The sequence below is a fragment of the Sciurus vulgaris genome (assembly GCF_902686455.1).
Source record: "Sciurus vulgaris genome assembly, chromosome: 1".
NCBI lineage: Eukaryota > Metazoa > Chordata > Mammalia > Rodentia > Sciuridae > Sciurus > Sciurus vulgaris.
Window position 1 is genome coordinate 177834946 of NC_136461.1, and position 22506 is coordinate 177857451.

Consider the following 22506-nt stretch of genomic DNA (forward strand, 5'->3'; position numbering starts at 1 on the left):
ATGAGTTAAGGTATAAAATCTATGCTTCTTAATTTTAAAGCAAAGACTCCCTGAGATTAAATAGCTGTATTGGTTCAAATAACTGGTTAATAGTAAAAGGAGGACTAAGAAATACAAATTCCTTAACTTTAGTTGTCTTTTCTTGATATACCGTTACCATGCTAGCCATTTGTACAAAAATAATGACAAAAGTAAAACCAATGGTGCATATAATACTCATGTGTGTGCAAGTGCACAGATACACATGATGTTGTATTGGTTAATACTATAAAATCTATTTTGGGTGCCGTTTTGATCTTAAATTTTAAACTGTAAGAGTCCATAGTTTTATGTAGCAATTGTAACTTAAAAGATTTGTTATTAAATCATATTCACTTGTGTAATTATAAAATAATTAGGGAACTGACTAGTTCCTTCATATATTACAATTCTTTTTGCTTGATGGTTCCATGATAGTCTATCCTTGCTTTACATTTATGTGAGATTTGAAAGGTGGAATAGATATGGAAGTCATTATTGTCAAAAAGTAGTTTTTGGTAGTCAGAATGCAAAATCTTAGAGGCTCCTGGGTAAGCTCCAGTTAATTGGCCACTCTCATGCAATAGGCCACTGAGATCATTAGGGGCAAATTTCCAAAGTCTTCTGAGATTCACAGCAACTTTCTAAAGTTCATCTTGAGGACCTTGTTTTGGATCATTTGTCTTTAATTTTCCTGACCTTCATTCCTCTAGGCTATTCAATCATCGTGTAGCTCTGACTCCTGTATTAAAACCTTTCCTACTGGAAAAACCTAGAACAACTTTTGTTTTCACTGGGGAACCCTTATGGACAAATAAATTTGCAGACTGTATTCCAGATATGAGGGAAAGGGGATTCAATAGCAGAGGAAAGGCTTTAAAAGAGAGTGTTGATTTTGCTGGGTTGAGGCATTCCACTCTATCCTTGCTCTAATCTTGCTTTTGAACCCCTTCCCTCCCCTTCTCCTGCCCCTGCCCCAAGTCAAATTCACAACCAAGCTGTTGAATCTTGGTCATCAAACTGGCTCCACTCTGTCAATGTTTCTTGTTTATGTCCAAGAAAAATTCCCATAACAGTCATTCTAAACTTTTGTTTCATCTTCAGGGTTGCAATCCCATTGCTTCACATGACTAGTTGTAAGATATTATCTGAGTTCATACCAGAGAACAGGACAGTGTGAATGTTTTGTTGACAGAATATCATGATTATATTAGTAACGATATGTTATCTACTAACCTAATTTATACCAATATTAGAGAGACAGATTGAAAACAGTAAAAATTCTCTTCATTTGGACTGTAAGGGAATATGAAGGGTCATATGTGAAGATAACTAGAGCAGGCATTAATCTTATTGAAGATTCTGCCCACATCGTGCATGGAGAGGGAGCGGGTAACCATCAAAGGTGTAGGTCAGCTGGAAATAAAAGCCGGGAAAGTAGTATTAAAAATAGAGACAAAAGGCAAGAATTATTTATATATTCAAACCTGGGGTGTTACCGGTAGAACAGATCTGATGGGTCTGACCTTAACAAAGAGAAAAGCCCTCAAATGCCATATTTATAGTGGAACACGGCAAGGTGATTCAGTAAGGAGCTTCTTCAGAAAAACAGGATAAGAGTGGGGAAAAAAGGTTGTTTGGGGCTTGGCAGGTTATACTCATCTCCAGGCAGCTGTGTTTGAACCTAGGGCTGTGAGCTAAGGCAGGGCACCAGCATGATCTGGGCTTTCTCAAACCTGGGAATTTCACCTGCGAGTTCCCAGAAAAGCAGCCTCCCTGCCTTATGATGACTCAAACAAATCCATAGTTCATATGTGGCTTCCAAGAGAAGATGAAATAAACATAGCAGTTGTTACTGACTCCTAGGGTTTTTGTGATGAATAATTGTTGTTGGTATTTATTATTACTTAACTTACCTCAAGTTAAATCAATAAAAAATGAGATAGAAGCATAATGATATGATGAAAATTTAGATGAACCAATACTAGGAGTGATATAAGTGATGAATGAAAAATGAATTTTAAGAGCTAGCACTTAATTTTAGAAGGTATTCAACTCTTGCGGCAGTCAGTTTGACTTCATTACATTTTCAGATAATTTTCATATGAAAGTGTCAGAGAATGGAAGGAGATGTTTTTCTAAGCTATTGAATAATTAGGAGATAGCTGATGTGTGTGTAACAAGACAAGCAAAGAAGTTAAAATACTGTAATACATCAGAATAGGAGATTGATTGTCTAATTTTAGAGCATAGTATATATCATATATAGTATTTTGGGAATTTAATAACCACGACAAAATGTCTTTTAAATGATCTATTTGAACTGAATGCAATTAATCTTACTAAAACTTTGTTAATGGTGTATTTTTAAAATGAAAAAAAAAATAAGGTCAAAAGATTGATTTGAGTTTATCCACTGACTTGGCAGTGAATCAGTAAAATATAAAATTGTTTCAATGTTTTCTTCTAATTGAACTTTTACTTTGGCTACGTAGGAAAAGAAGTCCATCGGTGTCCAGAGATCAGAATAGAAGATACGACCAAAGGGAAGAAAGAGAGGAATATTCACAGTATGCTCCTTCGGACAGCGCAATGCCCAGATCTCCATCAGACTATTCTGATAGACGATCTCAACTTGAACCTCAGTTTTATGAAGAATCTGATATTCTAAATTATAGGGACTCCAACAGGAGAAGTCATAGGCATTCCAAAGAATATATTGTAGATGATGAGGATGTGGAGAGCAGAGATGAATATGAAAGACAAAGGAGAGAGGAGGAGTACCAAGCCCGCTATAGAAGTGATCCAAATTTGGCCCGTTATCCAGTAAAGCCACAGCCTTATGAAGAACAAATGCGTATCCATGCTGAAGTGTCCCGAGCACGGCATGAGCGAAGGCATAGTGATGTTTCTTTGGCAAATGCTGAACTAGAAGATTCCAGGATTTCTTTGCTAAGGATGGATCGACCATCAAGGCAAAGATCGATATCTGAACGTAGAGCTGCTATGGAAAATCAGCGATCATATTCAATGGAAAGAACTCGAGAGGCTCAGGGACAAAGTTCTTACCCACAAAGGACCACAAACCATAGTCCTCCTACTCCTCGGAGGAGTCCAATACCCATGGATAGACCGGACATGAGGCGTACTGACTCACTAAGAAAACAACACCACTTAGACCCCAGCTCTGCTGTGAGGAAAACAAAACGGGAAAAAATGGAAACCATGTTGAGGAATGATTCTCTCAGTTCAGACCAGTCAGAGTCAGTGAGACCACCACCACCAAAGCCTCATAAATCAAAGAAGGGTGGGAAAATGCGCCAGGTGTCATTGAGCAGTTCAGAGGAGGAGTTGGCTTCCACACCTGAATATACCAGTTGTGATGATGTTGAGATTGAAAGTGAAAGTGTAAGTGAAAAAGGTAAGCTCCCTAATCACATCTCCCTGTAATTGCTCACACAAGGGTGTTCTTTCTAGATTATATTTTTGAATAAACACTTAATAGTTAGATATTCTTCCCTTTATCTCAAGTCTTCTAGTTGTGTTGGTCATATGAAGAAAATCTCAGGTTGTAAAAAGTGAGTATCTTCTGTTGTTCATGTATAAGAAAAAGGTCTGTTTTGGTCACTTGATGGCATATTTAAAAAATATCTATTAGCTGTAGTTTAAAAAAATAACATTTTTTTGTGTCTCCTTATAAAACCGTGGTCAGTATAAAATATCCAAAACATTTCTCAAAGTACAAAGAATAAAATACAAGTTATTTAAATTTCCTTCCTCCAAATACAACCGTTGTTAAACTTTTGTTATTTTTTCTTTCTTTTTTTCTATGCATATATAGTTTATAGGTTTATAAAATTGGTATCATACTATGTATAATTTTGTACCCTGATTTTTTCAATTGATAACCTTGTGTCCTGATTTTTTTCAGTTGATAACCTTTTCTTCAAACTATTAGATATTCTTTAGAATTCTGTTTTAAAGGCTACACTAATGTTTTATCTTAAGAATTCATCACAAACTAAATATTTGAAGCATTGCGGTTGCTTCCAAGTGCTAATATAAATAATGTAACAATGGTTATCTTTATGTATAATATTTTGCCTTCGTTTCTGAGTATTTAAAACTATATGTATATGAACTTTGGACTTTTTAAATCTTTAATTCAGATTTCCAGATTGATTTCCAGAGATGTTGTAGTGCTCTTTATCACCTTAATTTAAATTTAATTGTGAGGTTGAATGTTTTAATATGCTTATTGGTATTTGATATCTTCTGTGAATCATTTTTTCATTCCTTTATTCCTTTGGTCCTTCTTCCTATTGGGTATTAATTAATTTTTCTTATTATTTTTAAGAACTTTTATATATTAGAATTTTACCTCATCTGACTTATTTTTCCAAATTTATTTCCCATTTCAATGTTTACTAATTTTCTTTGATTATTTGCAAATATTGAAGTTAATATAGCTAAACCTTTGGATATTTGTTGATAATTTTCTTATTATTTTCACCCTTAGAATTCTTTATTCATCCCCAAATCAGTTATATAGTTAGGTGTATATTTTGTCAATTTTATTTTTTTAACCATTAACTTTTTAATCTTTCTGGAATTTATTTTGTTGTATGACAAGATAACCACCAGATTGGTGAGTATCTAACACAAATTGCTTGTACCAATCCCTGCCTCATCCTCCCCCAACTTTATCATACTATTTGGTCTGTAGCCCATTTTTCTTTGTAGGAATCAACAAGAATCAAAATGGAATTCAGGAAGGCAACCAGATATGAAATTAATATAGTAATTTTATGCTATATCAAAACTAATTAGGACATGTATCCCATTTGTTTACAATAAAAAAAAAACTAATTAGGAAAAATAAGAGTAGTTCTCATTCTGAATTAAAACCAGAAAATCTGTTTTAAAAATAATTAACAAGAAATCAGGGGACTGTGGGGAGAACCACAAAATTTTACTGGATAACATAAAGGAGGATGTGAGTAGAGAAGTTCATTTAATATTCCCAATTAGGAAAACTAAACACTGTAAAGATGCATGCCAAATAATCTTTTGGGGTTAATAACATTCTAGTCATGATTCTAGTTGGACCCTTGAGGTATCTTACTTTCTAAAGTTAATGTAGAAGGAAAAACACTGGTAAGAATAGCTAAGAGTAGTCAGGAAGAACTCACTTGACCAGATATTTATAAAAAGACAGTAATTAAAAGTATGGTATTGATAGAAAATTCAGCAGAGCAGTGGAATTCTAGTATAGAATATTAAAAACTAATAAAATGATAAAAATAAAGAAGTACCACAATTCAATGGGAAGGAGGTAGTTATATAACAGAAAATGTACATACAGTTAAGAAAAATGAGATGATAGATTTATTGTATACTTTTTGCATTAAATGATGTTATGAGAAAATTTATGTCTTGAATATATCTCAAAGAAACTAGTAGGTGTTAATCAGTTTTATTATGGAGTATATAGGAATTTTACTTTCCATGCACTGCTATACTTCCCTAAGTACACTTAATATTCTTTGGTTTGGTAATTTTCCATATTTTCAGAGTGATGGATACTAATAGATTAAAAAAAAGATAATTTTGTTATTTTTGGTGGGTGGGTTTAGATTCCTTCTGTTAGGTACTTGTATTATACTTCCCTAAAAACTAATACCTTTATTTTACTACACAAAAATGTATAAAATGATGCAGAGATGTACCAATACAGTGATTGAAAACATTTTATGTATGGTAGCCTTTCAAATATTTACACTTTGTTTTAGGATTCTGAACTATCCACTTACAATATCTTACATATATATATATATATATATATATATATAGAGAGAGAGAGAGAGAGAGAGAGAGAGAGAGAGAGTTACGTATGAATTATATTCAAATTCTATATGGTACTACCAAACTGAGACATTTATCAAATAGAGAAACTACATACCACTCACGTCTGTGTTCTCCCCTAATTTGAACTCCAAGTAGACACTGGAGGTATTCCTCTTTCACATCTATCCAATAATTTGTTTCTCAGTGTACAATTTCTGCTAATATGTATTTTCTAGGGATAGATCTGACTTTCAGATTTGGAGAAAGAAATCTGAATAAAGTAATCTTTTCCTATTCAATATTTCCCTAATAGTAAAATGCAGTGAGGAGAAATTGTAGCTGTTGAGAGACTAGAAATTATGGGATAGAGAATGAAATGTGTCATATCTAGACTTTTCTTCATTATAGTAACATTTTCAATTATTTGTGGAAAAATTATCAGTCTGATTTGGGAATAAGCTACTTTTAATGATATCTCACATTGTTATTCATGGACTTTTTGGGATTTAACTAATGTTTGACATTTCTTCTGAATAATTAAGGAAGTTCATTAGTACCATTTAAACAACAGTTTTTCCTTGTATATTTATATGTGACAGCATCATTCCAATGAGGACAAGCCCACTTTAAGAAGAGAATTGTCCCTAAACTGGGTAATTACAAAAAATGTGTTCAGATACTCAGATATCTCTCTCATTATCTTTACTTTTCTGGTCCTTTTTATTTTTTATGTATATTCTTAAAAATGGGCAAGGCAAATTTGGATCAAGTAATCTAATTTAAAAATATTAACCAACTCCGAATAGGTAGTGCCAGTCAAGACTATCATTGCAAAAGGATTCTTTCCAGGCCCTAGTATGTTATAGCTTCTGCTTACTACATAGCAGAATCTTTTCTGCTTTTTAAATAATAAAATTCAATTGGCAATTGACAGCAAACTTATAGTTCACTTAACTTAAAACCTTCTTTCCTCTTCTTTCCTTTTGGCTCAACCAGTTTTTAGTTTCAGCTTCTTTGGTGTATTGGTAGCTTTGGCTCTTTTATTATTCATATGGATTTCATTTTAAGTATACAAGATTTCACTCATACTTGAAATCAGTGATATTTCACTTACCATATTCTGATAAATGATGGTGATAGTTATAATTCATGAGTGATTTGGCCACTCTTTGTGTAAGAATAACAGGAGGGTGCAGTAGGAAGTTTTGGAATCTAAGAGATTAAGTCCTGGGTGTGTTATTCTCTCATTACATGGTTTTATTCTACCATTTTAACTACTTTGTTTCCTTACCTATAAATCTTTAAATCAGAATATAGCATTTTTAGTTTTTGATAATCGTAGGGACTAAAAGAAACTCTCTCTCCCTCTTTCTATAAACACACACATACACACACACACACACGTGCACACGTTTGACAAGTAGCAGGTAGTCAAATCATTAAATTTTTTAAAAAAATTTTTTTCTAAGTAGTTATACATAACAGTAGAATGCATTTATGCATTTTGATTTATCATACATAAAAGGAGTATTATTTCTCATTTTTACATTATTTATTTAATGTTTTATAATGATCAAGACTTCTATAGGAGAACTCTCAAGAATTTTGTATGGAAAATATAATTGTGGTCATGTGGATTGTGGTCATTTCTTTGGTTTCTACTCTTTCAGAATCTGTCCCATGTTGAACATGCTATTTCCAGGCTAAAAAGAATGTACCTTTTAACTCATTGAAGTATACTTTTGAGATGTAAACATCTGTTTACTTGCTTTCTGCCAAGTACTTTTTCAGTGCCTCTTATTTACAGAGTGTGGGATTAGATCCAGTGGAGAATATAGAGATGAACAACACATTCATTCTACCCTCCAAAAATTGAAAGACTAAAATAATAGTAGTATAATGTGATTATACTATAGGAATTATATGACTTTAGATGAGAAAGGCATTAGTTATATCCACTGATATTTTGGGACCTGTACGTCTTGAAACACTTGTCTTTCAACAGTGTGATGGAATTCCTTTTCAAATTGTTAATATAATCACTTCTCTGTCCTTTGTGTTGGATTAGGAAATGGCAAACTGTGTTCTTTATTCTTTTCTTTCTATCTCTCTCTATACTTCTTGCCTTGAGGGTTATGGAAGGAGATAAGGCTTAGATTGCTGATGTCATAGCATCTCTGAATTTGAATATTAATGTGCTTCTCAAATTTAAAATATATTTTTCTTATGCTTTATAAAGTACTATTGACTATAATTTTTCTTATGAGTTCTTTATTGAATGATCTAGAAGAGATTTCTCAACTTTAACACTGTTGTTATTGGAGCTGGATAATTGTTTTTTGAGGCTGCCTTGTGCATTCTAAGGTTAGCAGCATATCTGCTAAGTAACCAGAAGCACTCCATTCCCAGTTATGACAAACAAAAATATCTCCAGACATTGGCAAATAACTCTTGTGGGGCAGAGCCCCTCACTCTAAGCCCCCATCTCCCATCTTTATTCTCTCACTTGTCCTTCTCCCCTCTTCACTTTCAGAACCAATTGAGAGGGTCAAACCAGCATTTAAAAAATTTAAAGAATGAAATAGAATACAATAGAAAACATCAGAGAAATACAGAGTAAGAGTAAGGGTAATTGTTCTGTAAAACAATTTTTTAGGGTTTTTAGTTTTTTGGTGTGTGTGTGTGTGTGTGTGTGTGTGTGTGTGTGTGTGTGAGATGTGGGTATTCCCAGGACCCCTGGTGGATACCCAAATCTGTGGATGCTCAATTCCCTTATATAATACAATGGCATAGTATTTGTATATAACCTATGCAGTCCTCCTATATGTTTTAAATAATCTCTAGACTGCTTCTAATACCTAATATAAGTTACTATGTAAGTTATTTACTGTATTATTTAATGAATAATTATCAAGAATGAAACATTTTGTACATGTTCATTATAGACAATATTTTAAAAACTATTTTATGTCTGCAGTTGGGTGAATTCATGATGTAGAATCAGTGGACACAAAAGACTGTATTTATACTGTGGATCATGGCCGAAAGGTTTAAAAGATACTCCCTTACGTTAGAATTTTGCGACTTCCTTGGTGCCAGTCTTGCTCATCTCTTTCAGACCTGGAGACTGATTTAGAAATGATGTTTGATGATTAATGGCTAATTAATATATTGAGCCCCCCCCCCCCCTTTTCATTTTTGGTTCTTCTGGGAACTTAACGTAGTGCCTCACGGTGCTAGGCAAGCAATCTATCAATGAGCTACATCCCCAGGCCAAACTGATACATTGTAGATAGTATACTTTTCTTTATTAGATATATTTTAATCTTAATATTATCATGCAATGCCGGGGTCCAGCCCTAGCAGGAGTCCTTGGGTTCCACACTGGTAAACGGGGCGCGGGGAGACAGCGTGGGCGATGGATGGAGAATGAAAGACACAGACTCTAGTTCTGGTGCAATCAATCCCACTTTATTCTGGGGAAGGCTGGGTTTATATACATTTTTCTTCAGGCTTTGATGACAGGCTTGTGATTAATAAAATCAAAGAAGTTTCCAAAGCATAGGCAGGAATTGTTCTTAAAAAGGAACCGAAAGATTATGAGAAAACAGTAACCTTACAGATAATCCTTACCTAATCACAGTTGTTTTAAGCATATCTAACTACGTCAATGAGCTAATACAATGTTTATTTCCTTAATATCTAAACTCTATGTGACCTAAGACTATTCGTACTATTCTCGCGGTTTAATCAATAGACAAGTAATCTCATGTGACCATTTCTACTAGGTCCATCTGGTTAATATCTAAATTGCTGAGTTAAGAGCTACAGGAGGGCAGTGGTCCCAATGGTTATTGTGTACCAACATTTATTATAGGGGTGACATATTCTTTGTAGGAAGGAAGGAATGTTGTGAAACCTTATTTTCTTACCTCACCACCACCTATAAACAAAACCATCATTAGAATTTAACCAGCCTGTTGGAGACAAAGGCAGATCTATAACTATTTTCTCCAGAGGCTTTCCTTTAGGGGGGTGCCAGGGCTTGCCATTGATAAAATAAGCAATATCTAGTAGCTACTGTGGGAGGTGCTTTGTGCTTAGAACTTGGGGACACATTGTTATCTATAAGTTTCTGTGCCTCAACAGGTTCTGGCTGTGCCAGTAAATGCAGTGTTTGATTTTTAACATAATAAAAACATTCTTCTGTAGTGAGGTTAACATCACAGGGTTTCAACATGTGTTTTGTCTCCATGATGTTTTTCTGGAAATTTGTAGAATTATTCCCATCACCTCTAGCAAGATCCCCAGACTGAAGTGAGTAATATATTATTAGGAAAACTCCACAGAATAACATCCAAGCTAGGGAGGCATACATCTGGCATGCAATCCTTTTAGGATGAGTCTCTGCAATCATCCTTCAGTGGAACTCTGTCAAGCACTGCAAGGAGAGCCAGGCGCCCTCCGCAATGCAATGTAGTTTTTTCACCTTAATTATATAGTCATGTTGTCAGTTATTTTTCCAGTTGCACAAAAGATATTCCGTATGATCTTTTAAAAGCACGAAGACTCATTTTGGAGAATTTTATTCCTTTGTGTTTCAGGACCTAATCTGCCTGATTTCACCTTGTTGTTGCAAGCCTTTATGGTTTCTTTGTAAAATTTTGAGTTAGTGATTGGGCTAGCAAATGCAAAAATACATGCATATAGTCTTCTAAGCTATAAAGTACAAAATGTTTGATTCAAATATTAGAATATCGAAAGTAGTACAACACACTTTTATTTATCTTGAGGAGTTGGGGGAGTAGAGATGGGAGAATGGGACATTTTGGAGAGAAGACCCAGAATAGGAAGAAGGGAAGACAGACTGCACACCTTCAGATAAAACCTTGGATCATAAGGTACTAAAAACAAACCCTAGAGGTATCAGCTTGTATTTGCCTGGATTTGGGTATCAGTATCAATGGTTAAATTTATGTCCTTGCATAATCTCAAGTTTCTTGTAATTCTTAATTACTGGATTTACTGTATGTGATTATAAAGAAAACAGACTATTAAAACAATAGTATATGTTAGAAAGTCAAGGAAAATATTAATTTATGGTATTGAGAGCAATTAAACAAGTAAGGAATTCTAAACCAAATGGACTAAAAACCATTTGGGTAAGTTGTAATAATAAAACTATTTTTACAAACTTTAGGTAGCTATTTTATTAAGACTTTCACAAGTAAAATTTTTTAAAAGTCAAAGATTGATTTCTTTTTTGTATATTCACTCCATGTATTAGTTAAATAATTTTATCCTAAAAATTTTCCAATTGTGCCATGTGTCTTAGAGCTTCACTTTTGAATAAAAAGAATTCAGTCACGGTAAAATTACATAGATATGATGGACTATTCTGTTGCTATATTAGGTAGTCTTATGAAATTATTTCATCATGACTTTTCTAAAAGTAGGATACTTTTTGTTTGATGAGAAATGAAGTTACAAATATACATTATGAAGCTGATTTGGGACTTGAAATTATATAACAAAAATATGAGCAGATTACAAGGCTAAATTGACTCAAAGTTAATATAAAAAGTGCATAGCCAGAAGGTAAATTTACAAATGGTAATAAAGAAGAATTTTAAGTTTCCTTATAAATTGGATCATTTAAATTTTTTAAGATGATAATCTCTCCCCTTTGCGTAAATCTTTCCTTATTAATTATGTTTTAAACTTGTCTTAATAACTTGAGTATAATAAAAACTGCTTAAGGAAAGAAAAAGCATTTTCTGTAGGCATTTACCTACGAAAAAGAACTGTTTTTATACATCTTTTGCTTTTGAGCTAAGAGTGCTTTTTACATTTTTTAAATGGTTAAAAAAATAATATTTCATAACACAAAAATTATTTGAATTTAAATCTTAGTCTTTTAAATAAAGATTTACAAAAACAGCCACACTGTTCATTTGTGTGTTGTTACCAACATGTTCATATGTTTATTTCATGTGTTTGTGCATCACTGCTCTTGTGCTACAAGAGTTGAGTGGTTGAGACACATAACATGTGGCACTTTCATTGCTTTGCATTGCTCTTTAGCATACTACAAATTACGACACATTCATTACTCCACAGTGTTTTAAATATCTTGCACACTACCACAGTATGCATGACAGTATAACAGTGTGCATGACACTCAAGAGACTGTAAAATTACAAATGCATCCCTGTTTTTTTTTTTTTTAATTTTTATCTTTTATGTCAGAAAGGATTAGGAAAGTAGATTTTGAATGCCACAGTTTCAAGGCTCTATAGAGTGTGGGTCACTTTGTCAAATTTGATGGCAAAGTATAGTGTTTATTGTTCAATGACAGTGTATGCACATTACCAGATTAAGCACCTGTTGCAATATTTCCAAGTAACAGGAAACCAAAGGCCAAAAATTTTGGAAATTTAAAATGGGATATGTCATTACAACAGAATTTCTTTACAACAATAAAAAAGGAAAATGAGGCTATAACCAAAGGAAGTTTCCAAGTAGCTCATTTATTAGCAACTCAAGAAAGCCATTTACCAATGGTGAATTAATTAATCCTGTTTGAATGCAGCCACTGAAGTAATGTGTTCTGAGAAAATAAACTTGTAACATTATTAGCCACTTAATAAGAGTTGTTTGAAGATTTGGGAATGTTGTTCCATTTTAAAATAAGCAAAATGATTTCATGTAACTTTCCTTGGCTCTTCATGAGTCATTAGATGTTACCAACATGCTCAGATGTTTGAGAAATTGTTACAGGATTTGAAGTGAGTGAAGAGTTAGTAACCATTAACAGTCTGTGTAGAAGAACTAGAAGTAAGAATTTTTTTTTTTTAAATCAAGAGAAGACTAATTCTGTATAGCTTACTGAAATGTGTTATACCTAAAATATGTGTTGAACAGAAAAGTTTTTTTCCCCTTGGACAATTATCTAAAACATTTGAAAATGTAGGGTGTTAAAAACCTGTGATTATTCATGTATTATTTGCCAGCAGATATTTAGCAGGAAATATTCAAAACTATTATGTGTTATTAAATCAGTACCATCAATGGTGAACTTGATTCACTCTTGTGGACTTAACCATTATTAGTTCTGTACATCTGTCAGAATCGGAAGTTAAATATCTTGACTTTTCCTTTGCAGTAATTTGCTGTCTTAGCAGTCCTGGAATTTTATTGCTTTTTTTTTTTTTTTTTTTTTTTTTTAATCTCTGAATGAGAATTGCCTTTGACTACTATTATTGAAAAATGAATCAATGAATTTTGTTTATTAGAGCTTTATGGTTATCCATAGTAGTTGGTGTATCCCGACAAACTCATACATGCATGGAATTTGATTTCAGTTCTTGACCTGCCTCCCCAGCTTTTCCCTCCTCTTTTCCTTTTGTCCCATTCTTATTCCTCTACTCTAATAGACTTCCTTTTGCTTGTCTGTTTATATTTGGTTGATTCTTTCTGCCTGTGCACAAAGGTGAAGTTCCCTGTGGTATATTTATATAGGACAAACATGATTTTTAAAAAATTCATTCTGCATTGCCTTCCCTTACCCATTCCTCCACTCTGCCTCTGGGTTTACAGTGATGAACTACTATGCCTGGATCTTTTTTCTCCCTCATTCCCGTGTTTTTTTCCACAGACCTCTTCTGCAGATATCCCTTTCTCCAATCTTTCCATTTCTTTTTATCTCTCAGCCTCTGGCCAATTAGCTATTTCAATTGCCCTGCCCATCTAGAGATGGACTGACTTCTCTGAATAGGGTAACTCTCTTTGCCTGAGTGTATGTAGTTGTTGGCAAGATAAGGATTCAGCCATAGTACCTTGCAATGCTTGGGGCATCTTGGGGAATAAGTGCTATACTGAGACACCCATATGAGTGGTATACAACAGCATCCATTGAGATTTTGTTCTTAGATTTTTATCCCTTTACTTTTATAAGAATGGCATTAATGATTTTAAGCATCCTTTACTCAAGTCCTTTTTTGAAAATGAAGGAAAAGTTTCTGGATTCCTCCTTGGTAGACGTTATCCTATGTTTTCTTGGCCATAATTATTTCTCATGCCAGTTCCTAAACACTGGCAAGGGACTTCAGTTTATCAAGACTGGCTTAGAATTCACAATTCTAAGGGGACAGGAAATGATTGTTGGATAGATAACAATTATGACTGCCAAGATATTCATTGTAAGGGCTACAATAGTACAAAACTGGAAGCAACTCAGATATCTAAAACTGAAGTGCTGACACTGGTTTGTTCCAGATTGTGAGAGCTAATAGTGTGCAACTCTTGTTCAGTGACATCATGTTGGTAACGCAAATTGATCAAAGTAGAAGTGCTTGCCACATGGAAATAACAAAATTTTACATAATAGTGCCTATTTCTCATCCCCCAGGAAATTGCTTGTTAAACATTAACCATCATACCACTGATGTCTATTTGAGGTTTATATAAGAAGAGTATGAGAACTAGGAAAATTATCTAGGATATAATGTAATAAGCTTTTTAAGAAAAGTTATATCTACTTTTATAACTTTTATCAAAGTTATAGCTGCTATTTTAAAATGACATGCATATGGTGAAAATTGGAAAAGAATAAATTAGAAGTTTCATTTGTTGGGATAATCATTAGTAGGAAAGTTTAATGTAGAATTTCATTAGTGTGACTATAACATTTATGTTATAATAAAACAAGGTATTACTGTTGATTAAGTTTTTTTACTGTATTACTGTTTTAGTAACCATTTCTCCCCTTTTGTATTCTTAGAATACATATTGAAAAATATTCCCATGATAGTTCTGTGCATTGAGTAGATCAGGCTAAATGCCTAAAAATGTAAACATCCTTTATATACTTTATAATTATAAAGTAATTATAAAGTAATTCTCCATAATATTTTCTTCAGAACTCCTTTAGGTTTTCAGTGTTGCATGTTTTATGGTTTATGGTTTATCTTCCCCTATATTTTTATTAAAATTCATATAAAATTAAGCCAGTCAACTATTATCTTCTTCTGATATACATGGCTTACCAAGATCATGTAACTTTCCAAGACCTTTTCTAGTTGGCAACAAACATTTAATTGTATATTGGTCCTTTCAGGAAATGCCAAGACTAATATTGGCGAGGAAACAGATGAAACAATATTTCAATCCTTGAGAAAACTTTTTGTGGACTGCTTAAGAGATTATGTAATATAATTGGTACAAAGTTTTTAAAAATATTGATATCAAAGTATAAAAAGTAGTCTCCTGTTTATTTATCTTTATTTTCTGTCATGTGCAACACTATTTTGCACAAAAGAGGGACTTCACTGTATTATGAAATGGCCATTAGCACAAAATTAAGCTTTCAAAGTAAAATTATCCATTTTCAAAAGGTAAATAACAAAAATAAATCAAGTTTCTTTTTTAAATATTGATTTGTAAATATTATATAGAATAGTAATTGTTTTTTTGGTATGCCGAATGAAAAATTTTCCTTTTTCTGGCTATTTACTAAAAGTTCAAGGGAATGTATTTTAATATGGGCATTAACCAACTCAAAGAATTCAGAAATTTGTGGCAAAAAATTGTACAACTTTAAAATAAAATTAAATAGCAGAAGAGAAATGAAAATTAAAAATAATAAAGCAAAGTCATTAAAGAGAAATAACTTAGATTTCAGATATGATAAGACTTCAATATGAATCTGGTTTAACTGATAGGACATATAGTGATGCTAAAATTAAAAAAAGAATTTCTACTTAGACTTCAGTTAAACAGAACATTGTTTTACCAATACTCACTTAAACCTTACTTTTAAATTCTGGTTAATACTCAGTGAAATTCAAGAAAACACAAACTTATTGCATGTCTGTTGTGTGTCTGATGACATGCTAAAAGCCATGAACGAGATGAATATGATATGATCACTGCTTTGGAAATAAGCACATAAGTAAACAAGAGCAACATAATATGTTAAACATGACAATAATAGATGTAATTCATAGAGGAGAGAAATAATTCTACCTTGATTTATCAGGGAGAAGCTTACAGATAAGTTGATATGTATATTTTGGAGTTTAAATGGAATTTTCCAAGAGAAAATGCAGGTGTAGGATGAGGACAGATGACCATTCTTTGCAGTGGGATAAAAGAATCATGGGTACTTATTTGGTAGGCATTGCTTGACACTAAGTGAGAAGGCATATTACAAAGATGAAAAAGACACATTTCCTTTCTTTAAGAAATTTTTAAGCTATTGAAGTGTTAGTTTGGTTAATAGGTTTATCAATTATCCTTTCATAGAGATGCTGTATGATATATTAGAAAGGGAAACTGATTTAAATATACTAGGTCCTATTTTAGGCTCTGCTAGTGACCTCTGGTATTATATTCTGAAGATCCTTTAATTTTCTGAGTTTCAACTTCTTCTTAAAGATGGAGAAAGTAGAATCATTCAGTTTTTTTCCAAGTTTGTTTAATGGAGCCATCTGTTTTCTGTGGAAAGTTGCAAGAACTTAAGAGAGGGGTGAGAAGGTACTTCCAAAGGGGTGTGTAGCAGGGTAACCACCTTGTTTGAAGCAAACTCTAACTTAACTGGTTTTATAGTTGGGAGTGCTGTTAGGAAAGAGCTTTCATTGCATGAAGCAGTGTGAAAAATTAGACAATATTTTAATTAATTAATTGATTAGTTAATCTAGTACTTACTCTCCAGGCACTATCTGGTGTGTTAGAGGATACAACAGTTAAAATACAATAACAACAACAAAAAGACAAATTTCCTGAGGTCAAAGAGATAGCAGAATGCCAAATCAAGGAGGACTTTGTAATTCCTTAGAAGAACTTTGGCTTTTACTCTTTTTTTTTTTTTTTTGGATGCAAACCGCAAGAGGTGTTTATTCCAGCGCACTGGGACCCAACTCGAGGAGTCAAGTCCCTAGCAGAAAATCTTGTAGGTTTATAAAGGCAGAGACCACACATCGGGAGGGGTCGCACATGAAAGGGAAAAGGGGAACAAAGCTGCTGGGAAATTTCAAAGGGGGTCTGGGTTTGCTGATAACATGCAACATGTTTCACAATGTTTTACAACAGGGTGTAGATTCTGGTGTCTTAACTGCCTGAATACTATCTTGCTCCAATTACTCTTTTACTCTCTGTTTGGGGCTGTTTCCTGGAACAGCTTTAAGGGCTTTGTTCCCATTACTGGGAGGGAAACCTTAGGGAGTTGAGATAAAACAGACAGCTTAAAAAAATGTCCATTCTTTCATTTCCCCATTTTCTTTTCTGGAAGTTCTAATCATGGAACTTCTGTCTCTATATACTCTTTTCCAAAGCTATTTCCTTGGCGGAGGGACTGGTATTGTTGCCTGAGCATTAGTACCTGTACAGCACTTACTCTTTCCCTGATGAAGGTGACTAGGCGATTTCAGGCAGGCAAGAGCCCAGGGGGCACCAATTAGCAGCCCCTTGTTTGCAGTCCTTGATAAACAGTCCTAGATAAAGGCAGGTAAATTTGGTAATCAATGGCCTCGGAGATCCTTGACATTCCATTCTTCCAGGGGCAGTCTCCAACTTGCAGAGGCAAATGACTTTATGGCTTCATTTCCTCGATTTGACCCGATCCCCTATTTCTACACTAACTACCTGTTCCCAATTCTGGCTTCATTCCCCCCTTTAGCTGTAGGAACCCATAACTGCTTGTTAAGGAAATGAAAAGGGGCGTCGGTCGTTCTGGCTGCTTCGAAGCTGAATGGGGGCAGTGAGGGGCAAACAGTTTGGAGTTCCTTCTTTTTAAAAAATCGGGTCAATCGAGGGGTCCCAGGAAGAAGCCTGGTTGGGGAAGAGCAGGTTGTAAAGTCATCTGGAGGTGGGTGCTTCTATGATAGAAGAACAAAAAGACATGAGTACTGAAATAAGATTAGTACAAAGTAAATGTTGCAGCATCTGAAACATGCCACTGAGTATCATAAAAATTGCAGAAGTTAATCTCTCACCAGGAGGTGAAAGAACTGAGAAATTGTTCCCATAACTAGGCCTAGCAAAGGCTGGAGAGGACAAGGCCTTTATTTGGGGACTTTAACATTGTCCAGGTTATCAGGAATGTAAACACAACATTTAACTCTTAATGTCATAGATGTCCCTAGAAAATATAGTTAAGCTACTTAATGTCATCTGATTTTGTAAAATATCCCTTTATTGGTATAACCTGTGTTTACTAGAGATCTCTATACTTCTGTTACTTAGGAATAGATAATCATACTAGCAAACATAGATTAAGTCTACCTGTGTAGCTTAGGAAGGTCTGCAGGCCTTAAACTGACTAAAAACTTCTGACTGTGGCAGTTTCTCTTGATAGTTATCAGGCACATTTGCTGAAGAATCTTTCTCTCATTTGTAGCTTCCAGTCTTTATTCTAGTGGGCTAATACAAGTGTACATCTTAAGTTACATTTAACTATTATTTCCTTTAAATGCCCAAGAATGGCTATATTTTGGTTTTAACTGTTTTGCTGGGTATCTAAGATCAAGCTGGTCAAATTGACCTGGTTCCTGTCTTGTTAAAGAGTCAGCTGAGTTCCCACAGGGGTCACTCGTACAGAACTTAAGAGCGGCTCCTTAGCTCCACCAGTGACTTTGATTAGGCAGGGTCTCCTGATGAGGTGGCTTCCTTTGGAAGCATCAAGGGATGTCCCCCTTTTTCCATGACCCTCCTCTGCAGCAGATGCACTGGGTGATTTTTCATCCTCTAGTCTCAACAATCTCCTTGATCAGGAGGTTGTGTGACCCAGAGTTGTAACGCTCCTTAGAGACGTTCTCTTATTCCCTGAGTTTAGGCTAACTTTGAGGGCAAGACCCAAATATGGACTTTTCTTGACCTCTGTATTTAACTCCAATCTCTAAGTTTGATCTTAATCATCCAGCAAGCCAGTCTCACCAGTCATAAAGTAAGAGTACTGGGCTTTAACTTTAATGTCCATAACTTTACAGTTATTTACCCTTTTATCCAACTGGAGTCTGTATTAGTACTGGAAGTTACCACTATCTATTCTATAGAAGATGGCTTATTATCACAAGTTACCTAGGTTGTGTGTTCTTGAAGCAGCTACTTCTGCAAAACATTAACAGGTAACAGTTTTACAAAATGAAATTAGCAAGAGTAAAAATATATTCAGCTTGTATAATAGCTACCTTGAATTTTGATTGAGAACTACATTCTATCCCCTATTTGAGATCACAGTACTTTTACAACAAGAACCAATTTTCTTGACTATAACTTTAAATAAGCTGAAGTCTGACTTATTTTGGAGTCACTCTAACATGCAGTAAGGTGGGAGGCAGAGCCTTATCTCAGGTAAGGCAGGGTTCTTTACAGATCTTAAGTGTTCTAATTCTGATGTTGATCTTTGCTTCTTCCTTAAATATCATTAAGTAGTTTACATATACTATATAAACTTTATAATTAACACAGTTTAACATAGTATCTAAAACATGAATCAAAGAAAGGCTGAGAGAGCTTTTAACTTTCCTTTTGTGTGATTAAGTGGCAAAATGTTTTCATGTTTCTTTCATGTTTCACAATATTAACCTTTAAACAAATCAGACTCTAATGTTTAGAAATACATTTACATTTGAAATTCTTTATCTCAGTGTAAAAAGTAACAAATTTTACACATACCCTATTGATAGCAGGTCCTATAATAGAACATTAAATGATAGAAATAAATCCACAATAAAATTTACTCTTTATAAGTTTAAGATTACCATTACAGACAAGTTTAATCTGGAGAATAGCAGAGCTTGATAAATTCCCTGCTTTAAAAACTTGTGGTCCTGAAAAATATGAACACATTTAATATACAACTAGTGACCATTTCACAATTACCTTGACACTTTTATCTTACCAAATTTAATTTTTAAAGAAAAATGTAGACTCTGTAACATAGTATAATACTCTATAACAGTTGTTTAACCATAATTGTATACACCCCAATTTTTAAGACTAATTGTTCTAAAGCATAAAACTTAATATACACAAAGTTAAGAGTAAATTAGTGTTTCAAATCCTTGTCATTTTACCATGTCATTCTACCATATAGATTAAACTTTGGTTTATATCAGAACATTAGTATTTCACCTTAGGAAAAACCTTAAATAGTTTTAGCTGTCTCACATACATATAACCACTTAGTTACACACACACTTGTTGAAACTTGCCCTTTACTTACACCAACTTTCTTAGCACTTACTTAGACCCTCATGTATTTCATCACACAAGCACTTTCTCACCCAGAAACATTTCCTTTTTCCTTTTACTAAATATATTTCCATACCCAGAACCTTTCATTTTCTCTTTCCTATTTGTTGACCCCTTTTTGTTCACATTCTGAAACAACTCTTATGAAATTTCTGAATTTAGATAAATTACTCTATTTTAATAAGATTAAATATTCTATTGTTTATAGTACTCTAATTGAAACACAGTTGAAACTTTTGGGACCCTTTGTATATAGAATTGCACTTGTTAGAACATAACTCTTAGTAACCTTGTTTTTAGTTTAGTGATGACACAAAGCAAGTTTAAACCCTTTTATTTACTAACCTATGAAAACACCAATAATGTTTAAGTATGATACCCCATGGAATTTAAGGAGTTAAAAGTACTCGATGTTATTTAACAATTAGCATTTTAACTTTGTAAATTAATCAGATGTCTCTACAAACACATTTGAGTAATCCCATACATGTTAACTCTAATTCACTTATTCTGTAAAAACCAAGATATCAGACAAGTGTCCTGAACAGTATTTGCTGTCTCTTTCCTGTTGAAGAAAAGTCCTAGAAAACAATTGATATTAGACACTTTATTAACATCAATATTTTATTAACTTGACCACCTAGAGACTTGTGAGTTATTTTCAAAGACATTTTGCTTTTATTAGTTTACCCAATTTGAACCTTTTTAAATCACGTGAATTAAAAGTATCTGGATCCATTTTTAAATTTTAATTTTAGGAGCGCTCAGTTTTGATACAGACAAAACATGACATTAGACAGCAAATAACACAAAATCAAGGCCTTGTAACTTTATAGGTGAATCTCCATTGCAATGTAACAGATGTTCAAAAACTCTAGTTGAATAAAAATAGAACTGATCAAAAAATCATGAGCTCAAAAAAACATATAATTAAAAATATAGCATTTACTTTGCTGGAGTTTTAAAGACTCTTTTTACCTTTTCTTTCCCTGGATTTGAGACCGGTCTCCTACTGAGCCTTTAGGCTTCTTTTATTTATATTTCAATGTAAGCCTTGACTGAGATCTGGAAGGATCTAACAGGTTTTAACAGAAACTTTGTGTCTAAGGCATTTTAGCCATCTCATCAGGACAGGTTGGATATTTAGAAAATTATGAGACCTTATTTTTTATTACTTTTGAGACTGAAGCTACTTTGCTAAGTTACCCTTCAGGGCTGTCGGGAGGGGGAGTCCGGAGAAGGAACCTTTGGGGTCCACCCGAGAGTAGCCCGGGCCGAGAACCCCGCAGTTGTTCCAACCCTTCCTCCACCTTGTCCGCCACAAACACACAACAGAACCAGAACCAGACGGGCGCCAATCTCTGATCCACCAATTGAACCCGATCAGCGCCCTTACCGATGGAGACTACCAGGCGTCCCTGGCTCTCCCCCATCCTTAGGGCGTCCCCCAGGGCTGCAACCTGTGGCCCTCCAGGCACGTCTACCGACCACTGTTCGGCCACTCTCACGAGTCGCCGAACAGTTGCCACCAAAACCGAAAGCGCGCTCACAGAACCAGAACAACTAACAAAACACAAGACAAAGACAGACAACTTTGGGATACCCCTTCTTACCTCTAAGGTCAACTCTGCGGATGAGGGGGGGGGCATCTTATCCCGGACGAGCCCCCAGATGTAAGGCCCCCAAAAAGGAAACCCCAACTCTGTCCCATGAATCGACGGCAACCCCAATCAACCGCAGGAGGCGTCACTTGATGCAAACCGCAAGAGGTGTTTATTCCAGCGCACTGGGACCCAACTCGAGGAGTCGAGTCGGCTTTTACTCTTTCACGCAAGTGAAATGAGAAGTCCTTGAAAGGTTTTGAGTAATGAAGGACTTGACCTGGCTTACCTTTGGGATATAATTGTTTATACTATAGATAGATAACTGTTTTAGTCAGCTTTTTCACTGTTGGGACCAAATGACTCGACTAGAACAGTCACAGGATGAAAAGTTTATTTGGGTCTCATGGTTTCTGAGGTGTCAGTTCACAGATGGCTGACTTCATTGCTCTGGGCCTGAGATGAGGCAGAGCACCATGGCAGAAGAGTATGGCACAGGAAAGCAGTTCAGGACATGGAACCAGGAAACAGGACTGGGTATGGGGAGATTGCTTCACTCTTCCATTCTCCAGAGACTAAATAAATACCCCAAAGCATGTCCTTGTTGGGAGAAATCCTAGTTCTTGGCTGGCAGCAGTGTGTAAACCTGTGGGGAGGAGTGTTCTGCTTTGGCTACCTAGGAAAGTAAACAACTGCCCCACATTGACTCAGTGTTACCAAGGGAACTCATATAGGAACCTGGTGGTCTGATCCCCCGTGGCACATTGTGATTGGGAAAGAAACCTAT

At 34.6% G+C, this 22506-nt stretch overlaps 1 protein-coding gene across 1 annotated transcript in view; it reads left to right on the forward strand.

Moving 5' to 3' along the window:
• RIMS2 (regulating synaptic membrane exocytosis 2) overlaps positions 1–22506 on the forward strand; it is a 631678-nt gene that overhangs the window by 302742 nt on the left and 306430 nt on the right. The window contains 1 exon segment of the mRNA XM_079106841.1: positions 2514–3439. Within this exon segment, the coding sequence (XP_078962967.1) occupies positions 2514–3439 (926 nt within the window).